This window comes from Gavialis gangeticus, unplaced genomic scaffold (genome assembly GCF_001723915.1).
Source record: "Gavialis gangeticus isolate Ggan-Ray unplaced genomic scaffold, GavGan_comp1, whole genome shotgun sequence".
Taxonomy (NCBI): Eukaryota; Metazoa; Chordata; order Crocodylia; family Gavialidae; genus Gavialis; species Gavialis gangeticus.
The window spans coordinates 70,099,953-70,116,286 of record NW_017728993.1 but is presented as its reverse complement, the minus strand read 5'-3'; the positions used below and the strand labels follow the sequence as shown (position 1 = coordinate 70,116,286).

General features: G+C 50.9%; 1 protein-coding gene and 1 long non-coding RNA gene across 2 annotated transcripts in view; one reads left to right on the top strand and one right to left on the bottom strand.

Annotated features, from left to right (window-relative positions):
• The window catches only part of LOC109287053 (cysteine-rich protein 2), a 60,189-nt gene that overhangs the window by 17,388 nt on the left and 26,467 nt on the right, over positions 1-16,334 (bottom strand). Inside the window, exon 2 of the mRNA XM_019501991.1 lies at positions 8,795-8,889. Within this exon, the coding sequence (XP_019357536.1) occupies positions 8,795-8,889 (95 nt within the window). The remainder of the gene's footprint in view (positions 1-8,794; positions 8,890-16,334) is intronic.
• Positions 8,896-10,929, top strand: LOC109287054. The gene is made up of 2 exons (XR_002094753.1): positions 8,896-9,084; positions 10,651-10,929. It is a non-coding gene; the product is annotated as an uncharacterized LOC109287054 (long non-coding RNA).

The window sequence follows — 16,334 nt, the reverse complement described above, 5'->3', positions numbered from 1 at the left end:
AGAGAGGATTTGCCCTGCCTGGGAGGGAGGGAGGGAGGGAGGGAGGGGGCATTCTGCAGAGAGGCTACAAAGCAGGCGGTGCATCAGCTACACAGGCCAGGGTTCAGACCCCACAGAGCCAAGCTAAGGAGCTGCCACGGGAAAGACAGGACACTTCCAAAAGATTTGACTTCTCCCTTTTTGGCCCGGCATAAAAGTCCCTTCCCAGACACAGCACTGTAGTGCTCGTTTCCACAGAGCCACTATCTGCACCCTGCTATCAAACAGGCTGGTTCCTGAAGGGAAAGAGGTTCACTCTGGGAAGTGTGACAGACTGCGAGTCCTTCTCCCTGATGTCATGCCCTTATCACGAGGGCTGGGCCACGTGCACGGCCATCAGTTAGAGCAGCTGATGGAGAGACAGGACTGAGCATGCCAGAGGGCCTGAGATAATATTATTCCAGCTCCCGGCAGCCGTTTCCCCACCAGTCACTGGGAAAAGAGTCAAAGAAAAGAGAAAAAGAGCATTTGTGGGCTCTGGCACCAGGTCTTGGACGCTCAGCACATGTCCCTCTGCACGGAGCAGAGGAAATCAATTGGCCACATCTTCTCCCCTTGTTAAATGTGGAATGCATCCCCAGAGGCAGGAACTCATGAGCCTCCCACGCAGAAGAACCCATCCAGCTGGGACGCACCAAAACACATGCCTCCAGGGCAAGTCACCAGAAGATCCACTCTCTTCTTCCAAGGCACTGGGCAACCTTGGCCTCTCTGGCCACACAGGCCACGAGGCACTTTGTTTGCCATCTGGCTCTGCTGGCTTGAAAAAGGCACCAAGATTCTGCAGACACTGCATGAGCCAAAGAGTATTTACTGCTGCAGGGACCTAACTGGGGAGAGGACTTAGCAAGTATAGGTAGAGCTGGGAACACTGGGGCAGGCACCAAGCAAGCTTCCTTTGCAAGCTAGCTCCTCCCAGCAGCCTGCCCTGCACTGCCAATGCATCTACTTTGGACCTGCAGCAACCCCTGCTCTTTGAATCCACTTCTCCCATCTCCTCCCCACCATGATATGGATCTCAACCTGCTTCTTTCTCTGCCTGGCCAGTGAGCTGCAGCAAACCCTGCCTTTCTCCCCTGAGCCCTGCTAGTACCTACCAATCATCGCCCAGCCTCACCTACTGCACCCTCTCCTGAAACAACTCTGAAGCTGCAGCTGGTCTCTAGCCATCCCACGCCTGCTGTCCATGGCAATGGGGCTCCATCTCAGCTAGGGAGACCCTGAAGTAGGTGGATAGGCAGCAGGTCCCTGAATCTCTCTTCCCCTGAAGCTAAGAGAGGCAGACACAGATTAATGACTATGTACCTCAGATTCTGGCCCCTGTCACAGGTCATGGCCCCTGTCATTTGTGAAGAGCGAAGAATAAGCTGGCATCACAACATCCCTTGGGACCCCTGTGCTACAAGCATTCCCCTTCCTCATTCCCTTATAGTAAATGCCATTACTGGTCACGCTAGCTGCCATAGCGTCTCCTTTCGTTGCCCAACCAGAGCCCAAAAGCCAGGAGTCTCCCCAGAAAAATCAGAGCTTGTAAACCCAACCAGACCCTCCGGTCACTCCATGCTGGGGACCATCCTTCACTTGGCTCAGATAATCTTGCTCAAAGTCTGGCAGAAATGAAGTGTTCTTCAGCCAGAAAGAGTGTGAAAAAACAAGCAAGCACAAGAAGAGCATGCAGAGCCGCATCACCACCTGCAGAAGGAACTGGCTCCAGCCTGCAACGCTTGGTTGCAATGCAAGCAAAGTCACCAGAGCCCTGTGATACAGCAAGCCAGTGAGCCAAGCAGGCAAGCCGCCTTGCATCCTGGGACCACACCTCCTCTCAGCAGAAAGTTGAAAAGCCCAAGCCTTTCCCCCCTCTGGCAGGGTTTCTCACCACCATTTGAGGACATCCCATTAATGGCTCTCCTTTAAATAAGCCCAGACAATGGTGGGATCTTTGAGGCCCATCCAGACAAATCCCTATTGCTTCTCTCTCAGTGCACAGCACTGGTGCAGGCACCAGGATGCTCAGCACAGCCAGGTTCCCCCAGCCTCATCATGAGCCTTTGTATGGACCAGTGTGGCTGGGAGCAGTTGTCTCTAGTGGTCTGGACTCAACAGTCCTAAGGAGCCCCTCCTGGCCCAGAGCTCCTTATCTGGGGAGCTCTCAAACCAAGCTTATGGCTCTCCATTGTTACGCACAGTCCTCTGCCTCCAGCTTCACGCTGGCTGGGCCACATGGGTGCTAAGACAGACCGCAATTCACACTTCAGAGCCAGCATTCAAGACCAGGAGCCCATGAGCCAGCATTCAAGACCAGGAGCCCATGCCGTCTGATGTGGCTCTTTCTGCTCTAGCTGCAGGGGGTATAGACATTCCTCCAACCTTGGCCCCATCCCCACAGGTCTCAGTCACCTGCTCTGACAGTCAAGCTCTGGGCTGATGGAGCTTGTTTGTATGGCAACCTGACCTGTGGGCGGGGGAGCAAAGATGTGCAAGTGCTTGAGATTCCCACTGCTGTTCCCCACAGCTCCGAAGACAGCCTGCTGCTGCCACCAGCACAAGGAGGCAGAGCCAGATCCCACCCCTGCCCCACGGACAGGAGGGCTGCAGACTTGTACCACAGAGCAGCAGGGTCTGCTCAAATAGGACATGCCTTAATGAAGCACATGGCTGCACCCCCATTCTGCAGGTCGTGCAGGTAGAAGAAATAGAGGGACTAAAGACACTAACTCCAGAGTGGCTTTCGTTTTCTTCATAAGTACAGGGCATTGCCTATTCTTGGAGACAGGAAGAATAGGCTTCAGGTCCGATCTTGCCTGGCAACTCTTGTCCCTACAGTCTTACCCCAACTCAGTACTCATGCAAGCTGAGGGGAGTAGGGGACAGGCCAGCCAGCCCCTCAGCAGGGTCAGAACAGCCTGTTGCTGGTGGCATCAGTACAGCTAGCCAGCAGGCCCTGCAGCTGGCCCACCTGCTTCGGCTTACAAAGGCCAGGGCTGAACACTGTTTGCAGTAACAGCAAACGGGGAACATCACAGATCCTGGGGATACAGCTACCTTGTTTATAAAACAAGAAGCTCTGCCCATTCACCAGCTGCTGCTGTTTCAGTTAGTTCAGTACAAGCAGGTGTCTGACTTGAGCTGAACCCACTCCCAAACAGGCTAGGACTGCATTTTACAAAGAGTGAGAGAGCTGTTTAGACTAGGGATGAGGAACACCCACAGCTTGCTGAGCCCCGGCACTCCAGGCAGGTTTCACCGACACTGATGGAGCCAGCTGTGAGCCCAAATTCAAAACTAGGCCTGTCTTTCTGTCTTCAAAGCCTTGCCTCCTATCCTGGTGCAGCACCATTTCTCCTAAAATGAGCGAAGGCATCAGGGAAGCCCTCAGAACAAAGGCCTCTCACTTCTGGCACTTCCTTCAATAGGGTCCACTGTAGTACGTGATCCTGTGGGCACTGCAAGGGTCCCTCCCTTTCTTCCAACACATTGGCTTTAGTAGAGATACTTTAAAGAGGCTTCCTTTGCGAAGAAATGCTAACTCCCCAAGCAGGGACAGTCCTCCACTGCCTTTTGCAAATCTTACTTTTCTCTGCCAGCTGGGCACAGATAATGCCCACTCTGCTCCCAGCAGCTGTGCCACACACCAGCTTGCCAAAATGGAAAAATATAGATGGAATAAAGCTTATGTCCCAGAACAAGTCACTCTGGGAAGAGAGGCTGGAAATCAGACACATCTTAAACTTGTTACACAACCAGTTGAAGTGTTCTGGGAATTCACAGCAGTCTAAAATATTTATAAATTAATAACGCCATTTGCACCTCCCCATGAAACACTCTACAAACTCTGTGCTTGTGGCCCGCTGCCACACCAAGAATGGCAAAGCCAAAGCACAAACATGGAAGCAATCACACCACAGCCACTGTTGGCCTGGTCTCTGTCAGAAAAATGAGGAAGACATCAGTATCCACCACTCAGTCCAGCCCACTCAAGAGGATGCAAGAACAGCAACTGTGGAGAGAGCTTTACAGGATGTAGGAAGGATGAAGAGGAAGAAAGGCATCCAAAGAACTCCCTACCCTGCTCCCGACTAAGGGTGAGCCAAAGTGGTCTGGGTCAAGCCAGCACCACCCTATGCTCAGAGGGACTTTCTAGCTGCTTTTAGCTGCTGAGCACCTCTCTATTTGATTCCACCAGACTGAACCAACCAACTAGGAAACCATCCTGATAGCAGCAAAGACAGGCCAGCGGTGATCCCAGCTGGAACCAGCAGTGGTTTCATCCGAGCAGGACATGGTCCGCGCAGATACCATGGCTCCCCCACAAGCTCTGGGGCAAGGCAGATTGAGTGTCAGGTACACAATGCACTGCAGTTGGGTTCTCCAAAGTGCCTCAGTGACTTCAGTTGTACTCATGCTGCCAAAGATCACAGAGGCACTTGTGACAATCCCACCATACGCCCTATAACAAGCAGGTGCAAGATCAAGAGACCCCCCACTTAAAATGGAGGAAGGTGAAGGAAGAGGATTCGGCTCCATTAACAGAGAGAGGACATCCCCAAATACAGGAGGCTGGCAGAATCAACCACCCTCACACCTCTTACCATCACCAGCTGATTCTCCCAGCAAAGACGCCACACAGCACTGGAACTAGCAGAGTCTATAGGGAGAGGCAGGGCTCATGAAGGAGAGAGCTGACAGCTGTAATGCTGATGAACACTGCCAAGCCAGAGCGCAGAAGCAGCACTCCGCAGGGGCCCCTGAGCCACCCTCACACCCTTGAGCAGACAACAGGACTTCTGAGAAGTCAGAATGCAAAAGGAGGGCCCAATTCTGAAGTCAACAGGAGTTTGGCTATAGGCCCCAAATGGAGCAGAATCTGGCCTTTTATGGTTAAGCAGCAAACTCTCAAACGTCAAATCTGACCCCAAGGTACAAAACCACATATAATTCACCCAACATAAGACATACAAGAGCTGGTAAATGCTATTCTCGGCTCAATATCTGACATTCATGGTAAGAAATGGCTCCAGGCTCTCAAGAACTGCATGTATGGTATGGAGCTGTTCTAAAATATAACAGCTAGCAAGTGCCAGACACTAATGAGAGCTAATCCCAGCACCAGTTAAGTCTGTTAAAAGTCAGTGACACTTTGGCATGCAAAACACTATATAAAAATCAAGTTTCAAAAACATTTGTTTCAACTCTCTGACCCCAACGCTGCACTTTAAACAAAATAAAAAACCACAGCACCACAACCAGAACGTTTGCTGTGGTTGGTGACAGAACCTGCAGAAGAGCGAGAAGTGGTTTACAGCTCCCTGTTTTTGGCTCCCAAATCCTAGGATATTCAGGATTCAGTCTGGCCCTAGAGCAAGCTAGTGCAACTTTGGGGGGTACTCTAACACAGGGCAGTCCAAGACAGTCTGCAGAGCCCTTTCACCCAGCCCACAGGGCTCTCGGAGGGGCCAGGGCCCACTACTAAATTCCCATGTATGGAACTTTGCTGAAGAAACACGTCGGTGGTAGGGGGATTAGCAACAGCTGCGGTAATCCCTGCAGTGCTGCCACTGCTGCTCATTTTACCCCCAGCCTACAAAGCTCCTTGCAGTTCAGATCCAGCCCAAAAGGAAAAACACATTTTAGAGCAGGAGTGTCATCCTTACAACGACTCCAAGAGCCTCACAAACATCCCTTCAGAGATGCTGGGACCACCAGGGTTCAAGGTACACTACCCACACCCTCCATACACACTTCCCTTCAAGACACCCTCTCCTCTGCTCCATTCCCCCTACCCCCACAGTTTGGCTTAGAGTTTCTACAGCTACCGGCCTCAGTCACACAGTACAGACAGACCATTTTCTATTCCAGTTTTCTCGTTAAACATCCAATTTAATCCATGACTCTTCATACCATGAAATAGATACTGGAGATACCCAAGACGGGGAATTGCCAAGTCAATGTTACCATGACAACACTTAATTTCCTGCTTGTTGGCAATTTTAACATGCATTATTTCCTTTTTATTTTAGAAATGAGACTCATTGTCTCATTGGTTTCAGTTCTGAAGGGATTGTTCATTCACTTTGACCCCTTTGACCCCATCTACTTTACCACCCCTCCCACCCTCCTCCAGGAACCATACCAGGCCTCAGACAAAACAACGTTTCATGTGTTGAGAGTCAAGAACTCCCACAGTTAAAGTTATCTGCATGTGAAAAATGTAGTAGTCAAAGTAAGGCAAGAACAGATTCTTCATCCAGGTCTAGCAATCGTAGCAGCTAAGTGGACTGCACGCTGTCCTCCAATGAGACTGAGATCAAGCATGGGAAGTGCATGAAATCTGGAGAGAGTTTGCTACCATAACCTGTGCACGAGTTCCAGATATCAGACAGTGTAGCTTGTTCAGAACTGTGGAGCTTTTGGGGGTTCACCCCCAGGCCTACAACCACAAGTCATGATGCTGACTAGAAGCTGGATATCCTAATAGCCCCCACCAGAGGCAAAACCATGTTCTACAGGAACGCAAGGAATATAGTCATATTTTCAAATAAAATTCAAGTTATTTGTTTAAACCCATTTGGAGCTTAATGGAGAATGCAAGCTCTTCTTCCCCTGGATGGAGCCAGGCCTCCTGTTTCTCCCATCCCCATACTCATCTCCACACCTAAGTGCTGATTTGAGTTTGGCAGCTGCACTCTATTCCACCCCCTCTCCCATTTTGTACTTGCAACAGAACTGGCCAAAAAGCTTCCACCTTTGCTGACAACAACTTGAGTGACAACTCAGGAAGTACTAGCAGCACCCCGCTGGATTCTTTTCATTGCTATGCAGGGAAAGCAAAATGTCAATGAGTGTCACATGTTCCCAGAATCACTCAGCAATGCAGAGTCCCTGAATTGGCCTATAAAAGCAAGGCCTTGTGCTGCACCCCCATAGCATTTTTTTCTGGCTGTAATGCAAGAAAACTGCATCTCATCAATCCCAAAGCTCCATGGACTGGTTCAGTGTTTATCAAAAGAGTGTGTGCGCGTGTGTGTAGGGGGGCAGGGGTAGGAAACTTAGAAATGCCCAATTTCCAGTATTTTAATTGATCCAGTTTTCACAGACCCCAATACACTGACCTTGGGACTCACACAGACCAAAGAGTTCCCTCTGCAGGTCTGCTTTGAACAGGGGTGGATTCAAGGCAGGATGCAGTGGTGTGGTCATACCTCCTGCCATCATGTAGCACAGTGAGCCCCCCACCCTCTCAGCCACCAACGAACACCCAAGAGGAGAGAGACGCAGGATGGGAGCAAGCATTGGAAGAGGGGACCCACCCAGCTGCTGCCACCAGTCCCAGAAGCCCAGCATACCACACAGCCACTCCCTGCAGCCCAGCTGAAGCAGGGCAGGAGTGGCCCTGGAGCGGACAGAAAAGCCCTGACGTGCAGGTCAGTCTGGGAGCTTTCCATGCCTACTTCCTGCCCAGAGCCCCCACACCCAGTGTCCTATGCCAGCCCAGAGGTTCCAACTATGCCTTGCGCCCATGCTCCCTCATGGTCTGAGCTACAGCATTGGTTGCATTTGTTATACCCACCTTTTCTAAATCCTAGACCTGCCTATGGATTTTAGTGGATATAAGGATCCTGGAAGGGCCTCGCTTGCCTCAAAACTCCCACCTTCCCCCTAGGCTATCCTAGCTGCACAGCTTAGCCTCCCTAAGCAAAAGAAGTGCATGACTCTCAGAACATTTCACAGCTAGTTTTGATTAAAAGCCATCCTCCTTATACCACTGTGGATGCAGTTGCACATTACACTTAGACCATACTAAGGGCACTTAAAATGTGGGCATCCACACATCAAAGCTTGTTAACACATGCTAAGTGCTCTCTGAACACCTAAAAGTTATGCCACTTCGGGCAAGGGTTAACTCTGGGCTGTGCTACCTAGCTTATGTTGGGGGTAACTTCAACCTGCTCCACCAAAATAAAACGAGCAATTTGCAGTCCACCAGCATCTCAGGATGCACATCTCCTGCACCCCTGCCCACCCCACCCCCACAAACAAGGATAATAGAGTCCAGGTGCCCATGCCCCCCCCCGCTTGCCAGCCCTCTAGTGGCAAGTCAGAGCTGTGCAGACAAGAAACCCTTAAGGTCCAACTGCTCACAGAATGGTCTAACTCAGGGGTGGGCAAAATACAGCCTGTGGGCGGGATCTGGCCCACGAGGCCATTCTATCCGGCCCACGGGGCCAGTGCCAGCGGGGACCAGAGCAGAGTGGCAAGAACGTGGGGTTCCAGCCGGCACGGGCTCTATGGAGCCGGGCCAGCTCCCCCCTCTCTCTGCTGGTGCACCCCAGCCCGGCTCCACAGACCCCTGCCAGCCTGCGCCCTGCTTTGGGCCCCACCGGTGCTGACCCTGGAACATTGGTCCCAAGATGGTGACCAGGGCGGGGCACCTGTCAAGGGGCGGGGCTACCCATGCGGCCCCCTCCACAGCCTGCCAAAACTGGGTAAGCAGCCCTCCGCCTGAAATAATTGCCCACCCCTGGTCTAACTGTAACACCATTTAACACTCCAAGTGTAACTTCACCCCGAGGGCTGGAGACAAGCCTTTGCTTCCATCCCAGACAAGAGCTTCCCATGAACTGTACCCCCCCACCCTGCCCAGTGGTCATTCAGCTTCAGTCCCCAGACCCGTTCACATGGCTACCCCTGCTCCTGCACTCCAGAGTCAGAGTAGGAAAGAGGAGGAGAATACGACACTTTTGCACTTTGCTCTTACCTCAGCATGGCCCCCTGGGGTCAGGGTCTTGTTGCAGCGTTCACACTTCAAGCAGAACTTGTGCCAGTCTTTGCCCAAAGAGGATACTTTCTCAGCTGCATAAAAGAAAACAAAACAAAGAGAAAGCAGGATAAGTCTCTGTTTCACTGGGGTAAGGAGGCCAACAGCAGCCATCTGCTCAGCTGTGGCAAGCAGCCTTCTTGCGAGTTCCAGACTAGAGGCCAAAGCCAGACGTGGAGCCCATGTACAGCTGTGTCTGCATTTGAAGGGGTTGCACTGTTATTAGGAGGGTAAGTATACTTAATAAGCTTTGCCATTTACCTTGATGCTAAATTGTTCACACTGGTAGAATCGCTTAAAGCTGTGGCACCTCAGGGCCTGCTCTGGTGTTTGTACCACCACACAAACACCTTTATTTGGATGCCTCCGAGGAGCAGGAAACATTCTCTCAGGAACTTTCCACAAAAGTCACTTCCTTCTTCTCCTGTCCAAAAATGACAGGAACCAAGGGCAGTAGGACCCAGGGGAAGCCCGGCAGGTTCCAACAACAGCCGGCATGCCTGGCCCGCCCCCCAGCCAGAAGCCCCAGCCAGGGGTTTCTGGGCTGGGAGCACATGGCTGCCCCGCACTGGAAGCTCAGGTAAGGGGGCGGGGGGGCCTGGGCAGGGAAGGAGCGAGGGGGGAAGCACCCCACACACACACACCCCCCCCGGTGCCCCATGTAGGGCTGCCTGTGCCCACTCCAGACAGCCCCACACAGGCTGCAGGTGGCTGCAGCGCGGGGCACTGGCCACAGGGCAGGGGAGGGGCTGCTTCCTCCCCCCCTGCTCAGCTTTTCCCTGGGCTCCTTCCCTGCGTGGAGAAAAGTAGCCCCTCGCCAGCTCCATGGCCGGCACCCTGCGCTGCAGGCACTTGCAGCCTGTGCAGGGATGTCCGGAGCAGGCGCAGGCAGCCCCAGGCCGGCTGCGAGTGGCTGCAGCGTGGGGTGCCGGCCATGGGGTGGGAAGGGGCTGCTTTCTCCCCCCTCTGCACTCAGCACCACTTTGTAACCCAGCCCCACTGCCAGGCTGGCAGCAGGGCGGGTTACAAGCTGGTGCTGAGCGCAGGGAAAAATGGCCTTTCGCCCGCCCCATGGCTGGCACCCTGCACTGCAGCTGCTTGCAGCCTGCCTGGGGCTGCCTGTGCTCGCTCCAGACAGCCCCGCACGGGATACAAGCGCCTGCAATGAGGGGCGCCAGCCATGGGGCAGGTGAGGGGCCACTTTTCCCCATGCTCAGCACCAGCTTCTTCCCTGCTGGCGAGCAGGGGGTCGGAGCTGTGTGCTGCCCCCTGCCTGTATGCCCCCTGCCTGTACCGCAGGTCTGGGGGGCACTAGGTGTGAGCGGGCAGGGACCCAGTGAGAGCACAGGGCCCACACCGGTGCCTCAGGGTCAGTGCTGGTGGGGCCCAGAGCAGGGTGGCAGGAGCACGGGGTCCCAGCCAGCAGGGGCTCTATGGAGCTGGGCCAGCTCCCCCCTCTCCCCGCTGGTGCACCCCAGCCTGGCTCCACAGACCCCTGCCAGCCCACGCTCTGCTTTGGGCCCCACTGGTGCTGGCCCTGGGACATCATTCCCAAGACATTGGGATGTTAGTCCCAAGATGGTGACCAGGAGGCAGGGCACCTGTCAAGGGGTGGGGGACCTGTCAAGGGGCAGGGCTACCCAAGCAGCCCTCGACAGCCTGCCAAAACTGGGTAAGCGGCCCTCCGCTCAAAATAATTGCCCACGCCTGCCTTAGGGTCAAATTTTGCATTGGGTCAAAATCCTGGGTGGTGACACTGGTAGGGGATGGAATTCATCTTCTTGCTTTCATCCCAGAAAGATCCCACAGCTCTTTACCACCTAAATAGAAGCACAGGAATGACTTGGCTCACTCAAAAATGGACCTGCCTCTGGGATGGAAAGAGCTACCTTGTGCCAGCTCCAAAATGCAACCCTTCCCAATACTCAGCTCAGGAAGGGCAGAAAAATCCTGTGTCCAATGGAAAACTGAAAGTGGAAATTTAAGTCACCAGAGTTATTGCTCAAGGGTAGCAAGAGTACACAATGCTTTAGCTGTGCACAAAATAAAGGATCTGACTGATGAAGTCTATAATCTAGGCAAGCAATAGTTTCCTGGGACTAGAATTTACTTTAGGTCCTGGACTTAACAGACTGACTTGTGAAAAATGCAAGTGGGTGGTTAATAGCTACTCAGGACTTTGATGTTACGTCTCCTCTGGCATAACATCCCCACCAGATCCAAGTTAACTATTGCCAAAAGGTGCAGCCCTAGTGAATCAGTGACTCCCAAGTTAGCCAGGTGTAACCCGCAGGCCTCCTGCAGCTTATGAAGTGTGATCAGATGGTGACCCAAGGCAGGAATCCATCCCTTTTCACCAATCAGCTTAGTTCCCAGCAAGTCCATAGTAGTGATCTCTTTCTGGAGGAGCTATCCTTCTAGAGACCATTAAAGCAAAACCCCACATCGACTGGAGAAGAGAGAGTCATAGACAGGGTGACCATATGTCCTGGCCCATTTCACTGGGACAATACTGGATTTCAAAAGCTGGTCCTGGCCAGTTTGTGAAAATTAAAATGAGAGTCCAGGAATCACAGGTGCACAAGATGCAATCCTAGGAGGAGACAGATGGTGCATGAGGCAGGTGGGTGAGCAGGCACCGCTTGGGGGGGGGTGGGGGGATGTTGTCTTGGATTTCTTATGGTCCCATATAGTCACCCTAGGGTCTGGACTCAAAGCTTTAAAAACATTACCCTGTTCCCCCATGAGAGAGCAGGTTTGGGGTATATCTGACCAGCTACATAGCCAGGACAACACCTTGCCCAATTGCATGCACCCTTCTACAACTTCCAGATGAGTTCTCTGGAGCAAAAGCTTAGTGCCCATCATGATAATCTGGCCCCAAGGCTCCCAACAGGAACAGATGTAGCGGTTAGCCATGACTGAAAATCTGGCCGTTCCTGAGATACCTTCCATGGGAGCTGGCCTCTTTTAAAATCTTGACCTAGCTGCACAGACACATACTTGGAAATCTAGCCCTAGGAGACCATTCCACCATAACTGATATTTCCTTTTTTCATTTATTGCTTCTATTTCTACCACTGGCTATCACCCTAAATAACCCCTCTCTTACTCAAATATTTGCAGGCTGTTACCATGTCCACCCCCACCCTTTAGTCGTCTCTTTGCCAGTCTATACACAGTTAGCTCTTTTAATCTATCCCTATTGTTCAAATCCCTAGAGGCTCTTAACTCAGTTTTACTGCTCTTCTCTGAACTGCCTCCAGTTTCTCTACAGAAATTGCTCAGAAGATGGGAATACAGTTAGGTGTGGTCCCATTGCAGTCATATATAGGAAAGGACTATTAACCTCAAACATCTGGCTATAGAGCTCCCCTGCCACATCTCCATCACATTTGCTTTTGCATTGCAACCGCATTATAACCTCATGTCTGCCTGCCTGTCAACACTGCTGCTTCCCAGCTCTCTCTCCCCTTTTAAATGCCAGGGTTTCTGATAGTTTTTCTCCATGCATTAGTTTAACTGGTCCAGGTTAAATCTCATTTTCTGTTTCCTGTCTTGGCTCTCTCTCTCTCTCTCTCTCCCCTCCCAATTTAGCATCAACTTAAAAAAAACATCTCCTTGACATGCTGTTTACTTCCTCCTCCAGACAACCAAGGAGAGATGGCATTTCTCCAGATACCCCTCCACCCAGCATTTTTTCTAGACTTACAAGGTCATCCACCCTCTCAGTGTAGTAGGCAAGTGCTTTCCCAAACCAACTGAACATTAACTTATTTTCCCCAGCTCTGCTGCTAGAAGCCAGCATAGCTAAAAAATCCAGCAATAAGGCCATGTAAAGCAGGGCTCTGCATTCAGTTTTCTGGTGTGGCAAAATGTGCCGATTCTCTTCTTTTGCCAGGCAGTGTGTTCTGAGGCCTGGGTCTAGTTAAAGGAAAATGCTGCCTCTTTTGCAGACATGTCCTCACATTTGCTCAATTTTGTCCCTTCCCCATGTCCATCCAACAGTGCCCAGCTCCAGCCAGCTGCAATTCTTTCCAGCATCTGGAAAGCTGGGAGACCCACTGTTAACATGCACCATCGGGGAGAGGCAGTGCTGGGTACCAGTAGTGCAAAGCTCTGGATGGTCTTGCTAGTTCTACCCTGTAGCTCCATCAAGTTACTGGATAGAGAGAAAGGGGAAATCACTGAGTCTTGGTCTCACCAGCAGGTGAAGGGCCAGGTGGCAGAGAAATAAGAGTTCCTAATGATGCTTCAGGCCTTCCATGCTGTACCCCCCTCCACATATCCCCATTGCTATTTAGCTGCATTCAGTCACCCTCCACCAGTTCTCTTGGTGTCACCTTGCTTACATCCATTCTTCAAAGATAATGTAAGAGGCCAAATACCAAGCGTCTTCACTAGAGCTCTGTCCAGTGCGTTGTCTGTATCCAAAAGCTCTCTACATTCACCGGGTTTGTCCAGCAGGATTAGGGCCCTGAGCTCCCCTGTTGTACACTGAATTAGCACCAGAGAGCAGTAAGCAACTGAAATAGCACAATCAAAGCGCAGTGTCCGGTTCCTTGGGCAGCTTCTTGCTTGGAGTCCTACTGAGCTATTACTGCTTTGAGGCCTCTCACCTGAGGTTCACTCTTTGCCTTCAAACTGCTTAGCACGGACTGGAGTTGACTTTAAGCTAGAAGCAGGCTGATCCATTCCTCCTTTACTCAGGACTGGCATCTCCTTGCCTTTCTCCAATTCCTTTGCTATCTTCCTCTGTTCTCCCTTTATTTTACAATTTAATAATTTCTCAGCTGCTTGAGGAATTCACAAAGCAGTTCCCACAGGTTTGTGGCCTTGAACACACATCAGAGTACCTGATAGGGACACAACACCTACGCTACCCCAGGGGATCCTTTCACTAGTTCTTTAACAATAACCACCTGCGTATCGACTTGCCCGTCCCTATCCCTTCTTTCCTCAGACATTTGTCTCTTGTTACAGCAGCGCTATCTCTGCCATTTCTGAATCACCAGTTTCACCCCACTCCACCTTCAGTCTCTCTTCCCCACCCCAGACATTTTGAAGCCAGTCCTTTAGGGTTCCCCTGAGCTCTTCCTGGCAGCCTTAACTCATTTTGCTACTCTTCTCTTTTCCCAGCCAGTCTTCCCCAACCCGGTACATCTATAATGCTTCCTCCTACCTCTTTTCCTATTTCCTGTGTGGGACTGAGATCTGTGGAGGTATTTCTTAGTTTATACATCCACTAATTCCCCAGTGTCCCCCTCTCTCACATATATCCACACACAGCTGGAAGTGGTAAAACTTGATTTAAGTCATCATAAAGCAAAATCAGAAGAGCCAAATAAAATATTTAAAAGGCAAATAAAGCAGCATGACTGAAGTTCAGTTCTACTCTAGACGCACCTCCAAAATAACCCACAATTGTCATTACATTTATTGATTCTCAGTCGCCTCAATGGTGAGGGAAGGGTCAGGCTTGTTCATGGTTTACAATCTGTTATACTAGGAGTCAAGAGACTCCCTTGTTGAACCTGGTGGGCACCACAGCTGCCTTCCTTTCAGGTTACATAAGAAACAAATGAGATACCGCTTTATTTAGGGGAAGATGAAATAGGAAGCATCACCCAAATAAGGCTACCAGCAGAGCTGGTGAGATGCTGAACTAAGAAGAGAGAGGCAGGGTCTCAATTATAATGGCACCTGTGATAGTCAGGGCAGAAAAATCCCTTCCTTTCCCCCCAACTCTCAGGAAGAGCAAAGCCACCCTAAATTGTGAAGCTCTGGTAGTGCGACCCTGAAAAAAAAAGCCTAGAGAGAGAGGGCTTTTGGGCAGAGTGCTGACAAAGAGGTTTAGGACTGTGAGCAAATAAACTCCCTCATGCCCTCTTCAAGAAAACAGGGCTTTATGTATGTTATTTGTAAAACTAAAACAGAAGCACATTTAAAAAACCCTTCATTTATTAGTTTCTCCTTCTTACAGAAATTTACTAAAAATTTGAATTTTAGTTAGGTGTTCGAGTAAAAAATGAGTGAACACAAAGACATTACTTTCTACCTCTACACTCAGTCTGGGACATGAAAGTTGGGACAGGTTCTTAATGGCTCTGTGCATAAGTATTAAATGCAAAGGCTGGTGCCAGTCAAATTCTTCCCTTCAGTAATTTAGTTGGAGATGCATAGGTATAATAAGGATTTGGCTTGACAGCTCACATTTAGTTCACAGCCACCCTAGACCCCACCTCCCTCTTCCAAGCTGTTCTAGATCATAACACAATCCAAAGAACAGAAAGTAGAAATAGGCAAAGTCAAAAGCTGGAAGCTGTTCTAAAAAGGCAGGCTCTAGCTGTAGGATCACTGGATGCAAGCTATGGTCAGTCAATCTTATGCAGAAGGGCAGGAGACAAGTCACAACAGTCCCTTCTGGCCTTAAGAGACCAGAAGTCTGCGATCTAGCAGGACAAGCAGGAATAGATGCTATCTATGTCACACACTATATGCATATAGAGCAGCTACTCTGAGTAAGATGCTGGGATGGGCTTTCCGTTCCCGTAGGGCACTTGTGGAGGAGAGAGGCAGCTGTTATCCATGCCTGCACCCCTCCAAAGATGGTCCTTGGCATCTTGAAATGCCAAGAGCTTGCAAAAGGCAAGCTCAGTATAGCAACAGCTCTCTTGCAAAGAGATCCAGGGATGTGTGGAGGAGATGCATAGGGCCAGTACACCCTTCCTTCACGTGCCCTTCCCTCCAGAGGGGTATTTTGCAAGGACCTTCACAAGGCAAGGGCCCATTACAAAGGCTGGAGCTCTTGAAGGGCCTTTGCCATTAGGGCAAATTGGGACCTGTCAGTCACCATAAGGGATGAAAGGCTCTACAGTCCATTCCCAGTGACTCAAGTTACCCCGTATCCCTCCACAATGCAGTGCAACTGCTCAAATCAGTCTGTAGCCACCCCTGTAGCCAACCTGCTGGACCAAAGAGAACTTACAGGCAGCAAAGCAGAAATTAAGAGACATGCACTGGTAAAACAAGCTGCCATTTCTAAGGGAGCATACAAAAAATAGCCATGTGCTACGTTCTCCTAAGACAGGCCCTTACTCTGAACTGGTGCATCCTAGGAACAGGGCTACACAAACTCAAAGGAGGCTACTTAAGACAAGTTGGGGGGAACAGAGAATGGCAGATTAAGGTTTGGAGATGGAGGACAACCAAATTCCTACTCCTGCTCCTCCCTCATATTCCTTCAAATCCTCATTTGCAGCCAGGGTGCCTCTGCCAACACAGTCCCTCCACACTTCCCCTGAGCTCCGTGACCATCCACACTCATCTCCGCAACCCTCCGTTCAACACCTGAACTGGCAAGCTGTACACTTTGGCCTGAAGGCAAACAAAAGGAGATTCATCATCAAGAAGCGCAGATGCTACTGACTGATGGTGCAACAAAACAAGCAGTAAAACGAAGTCAGAAAGGCAGTGAAGT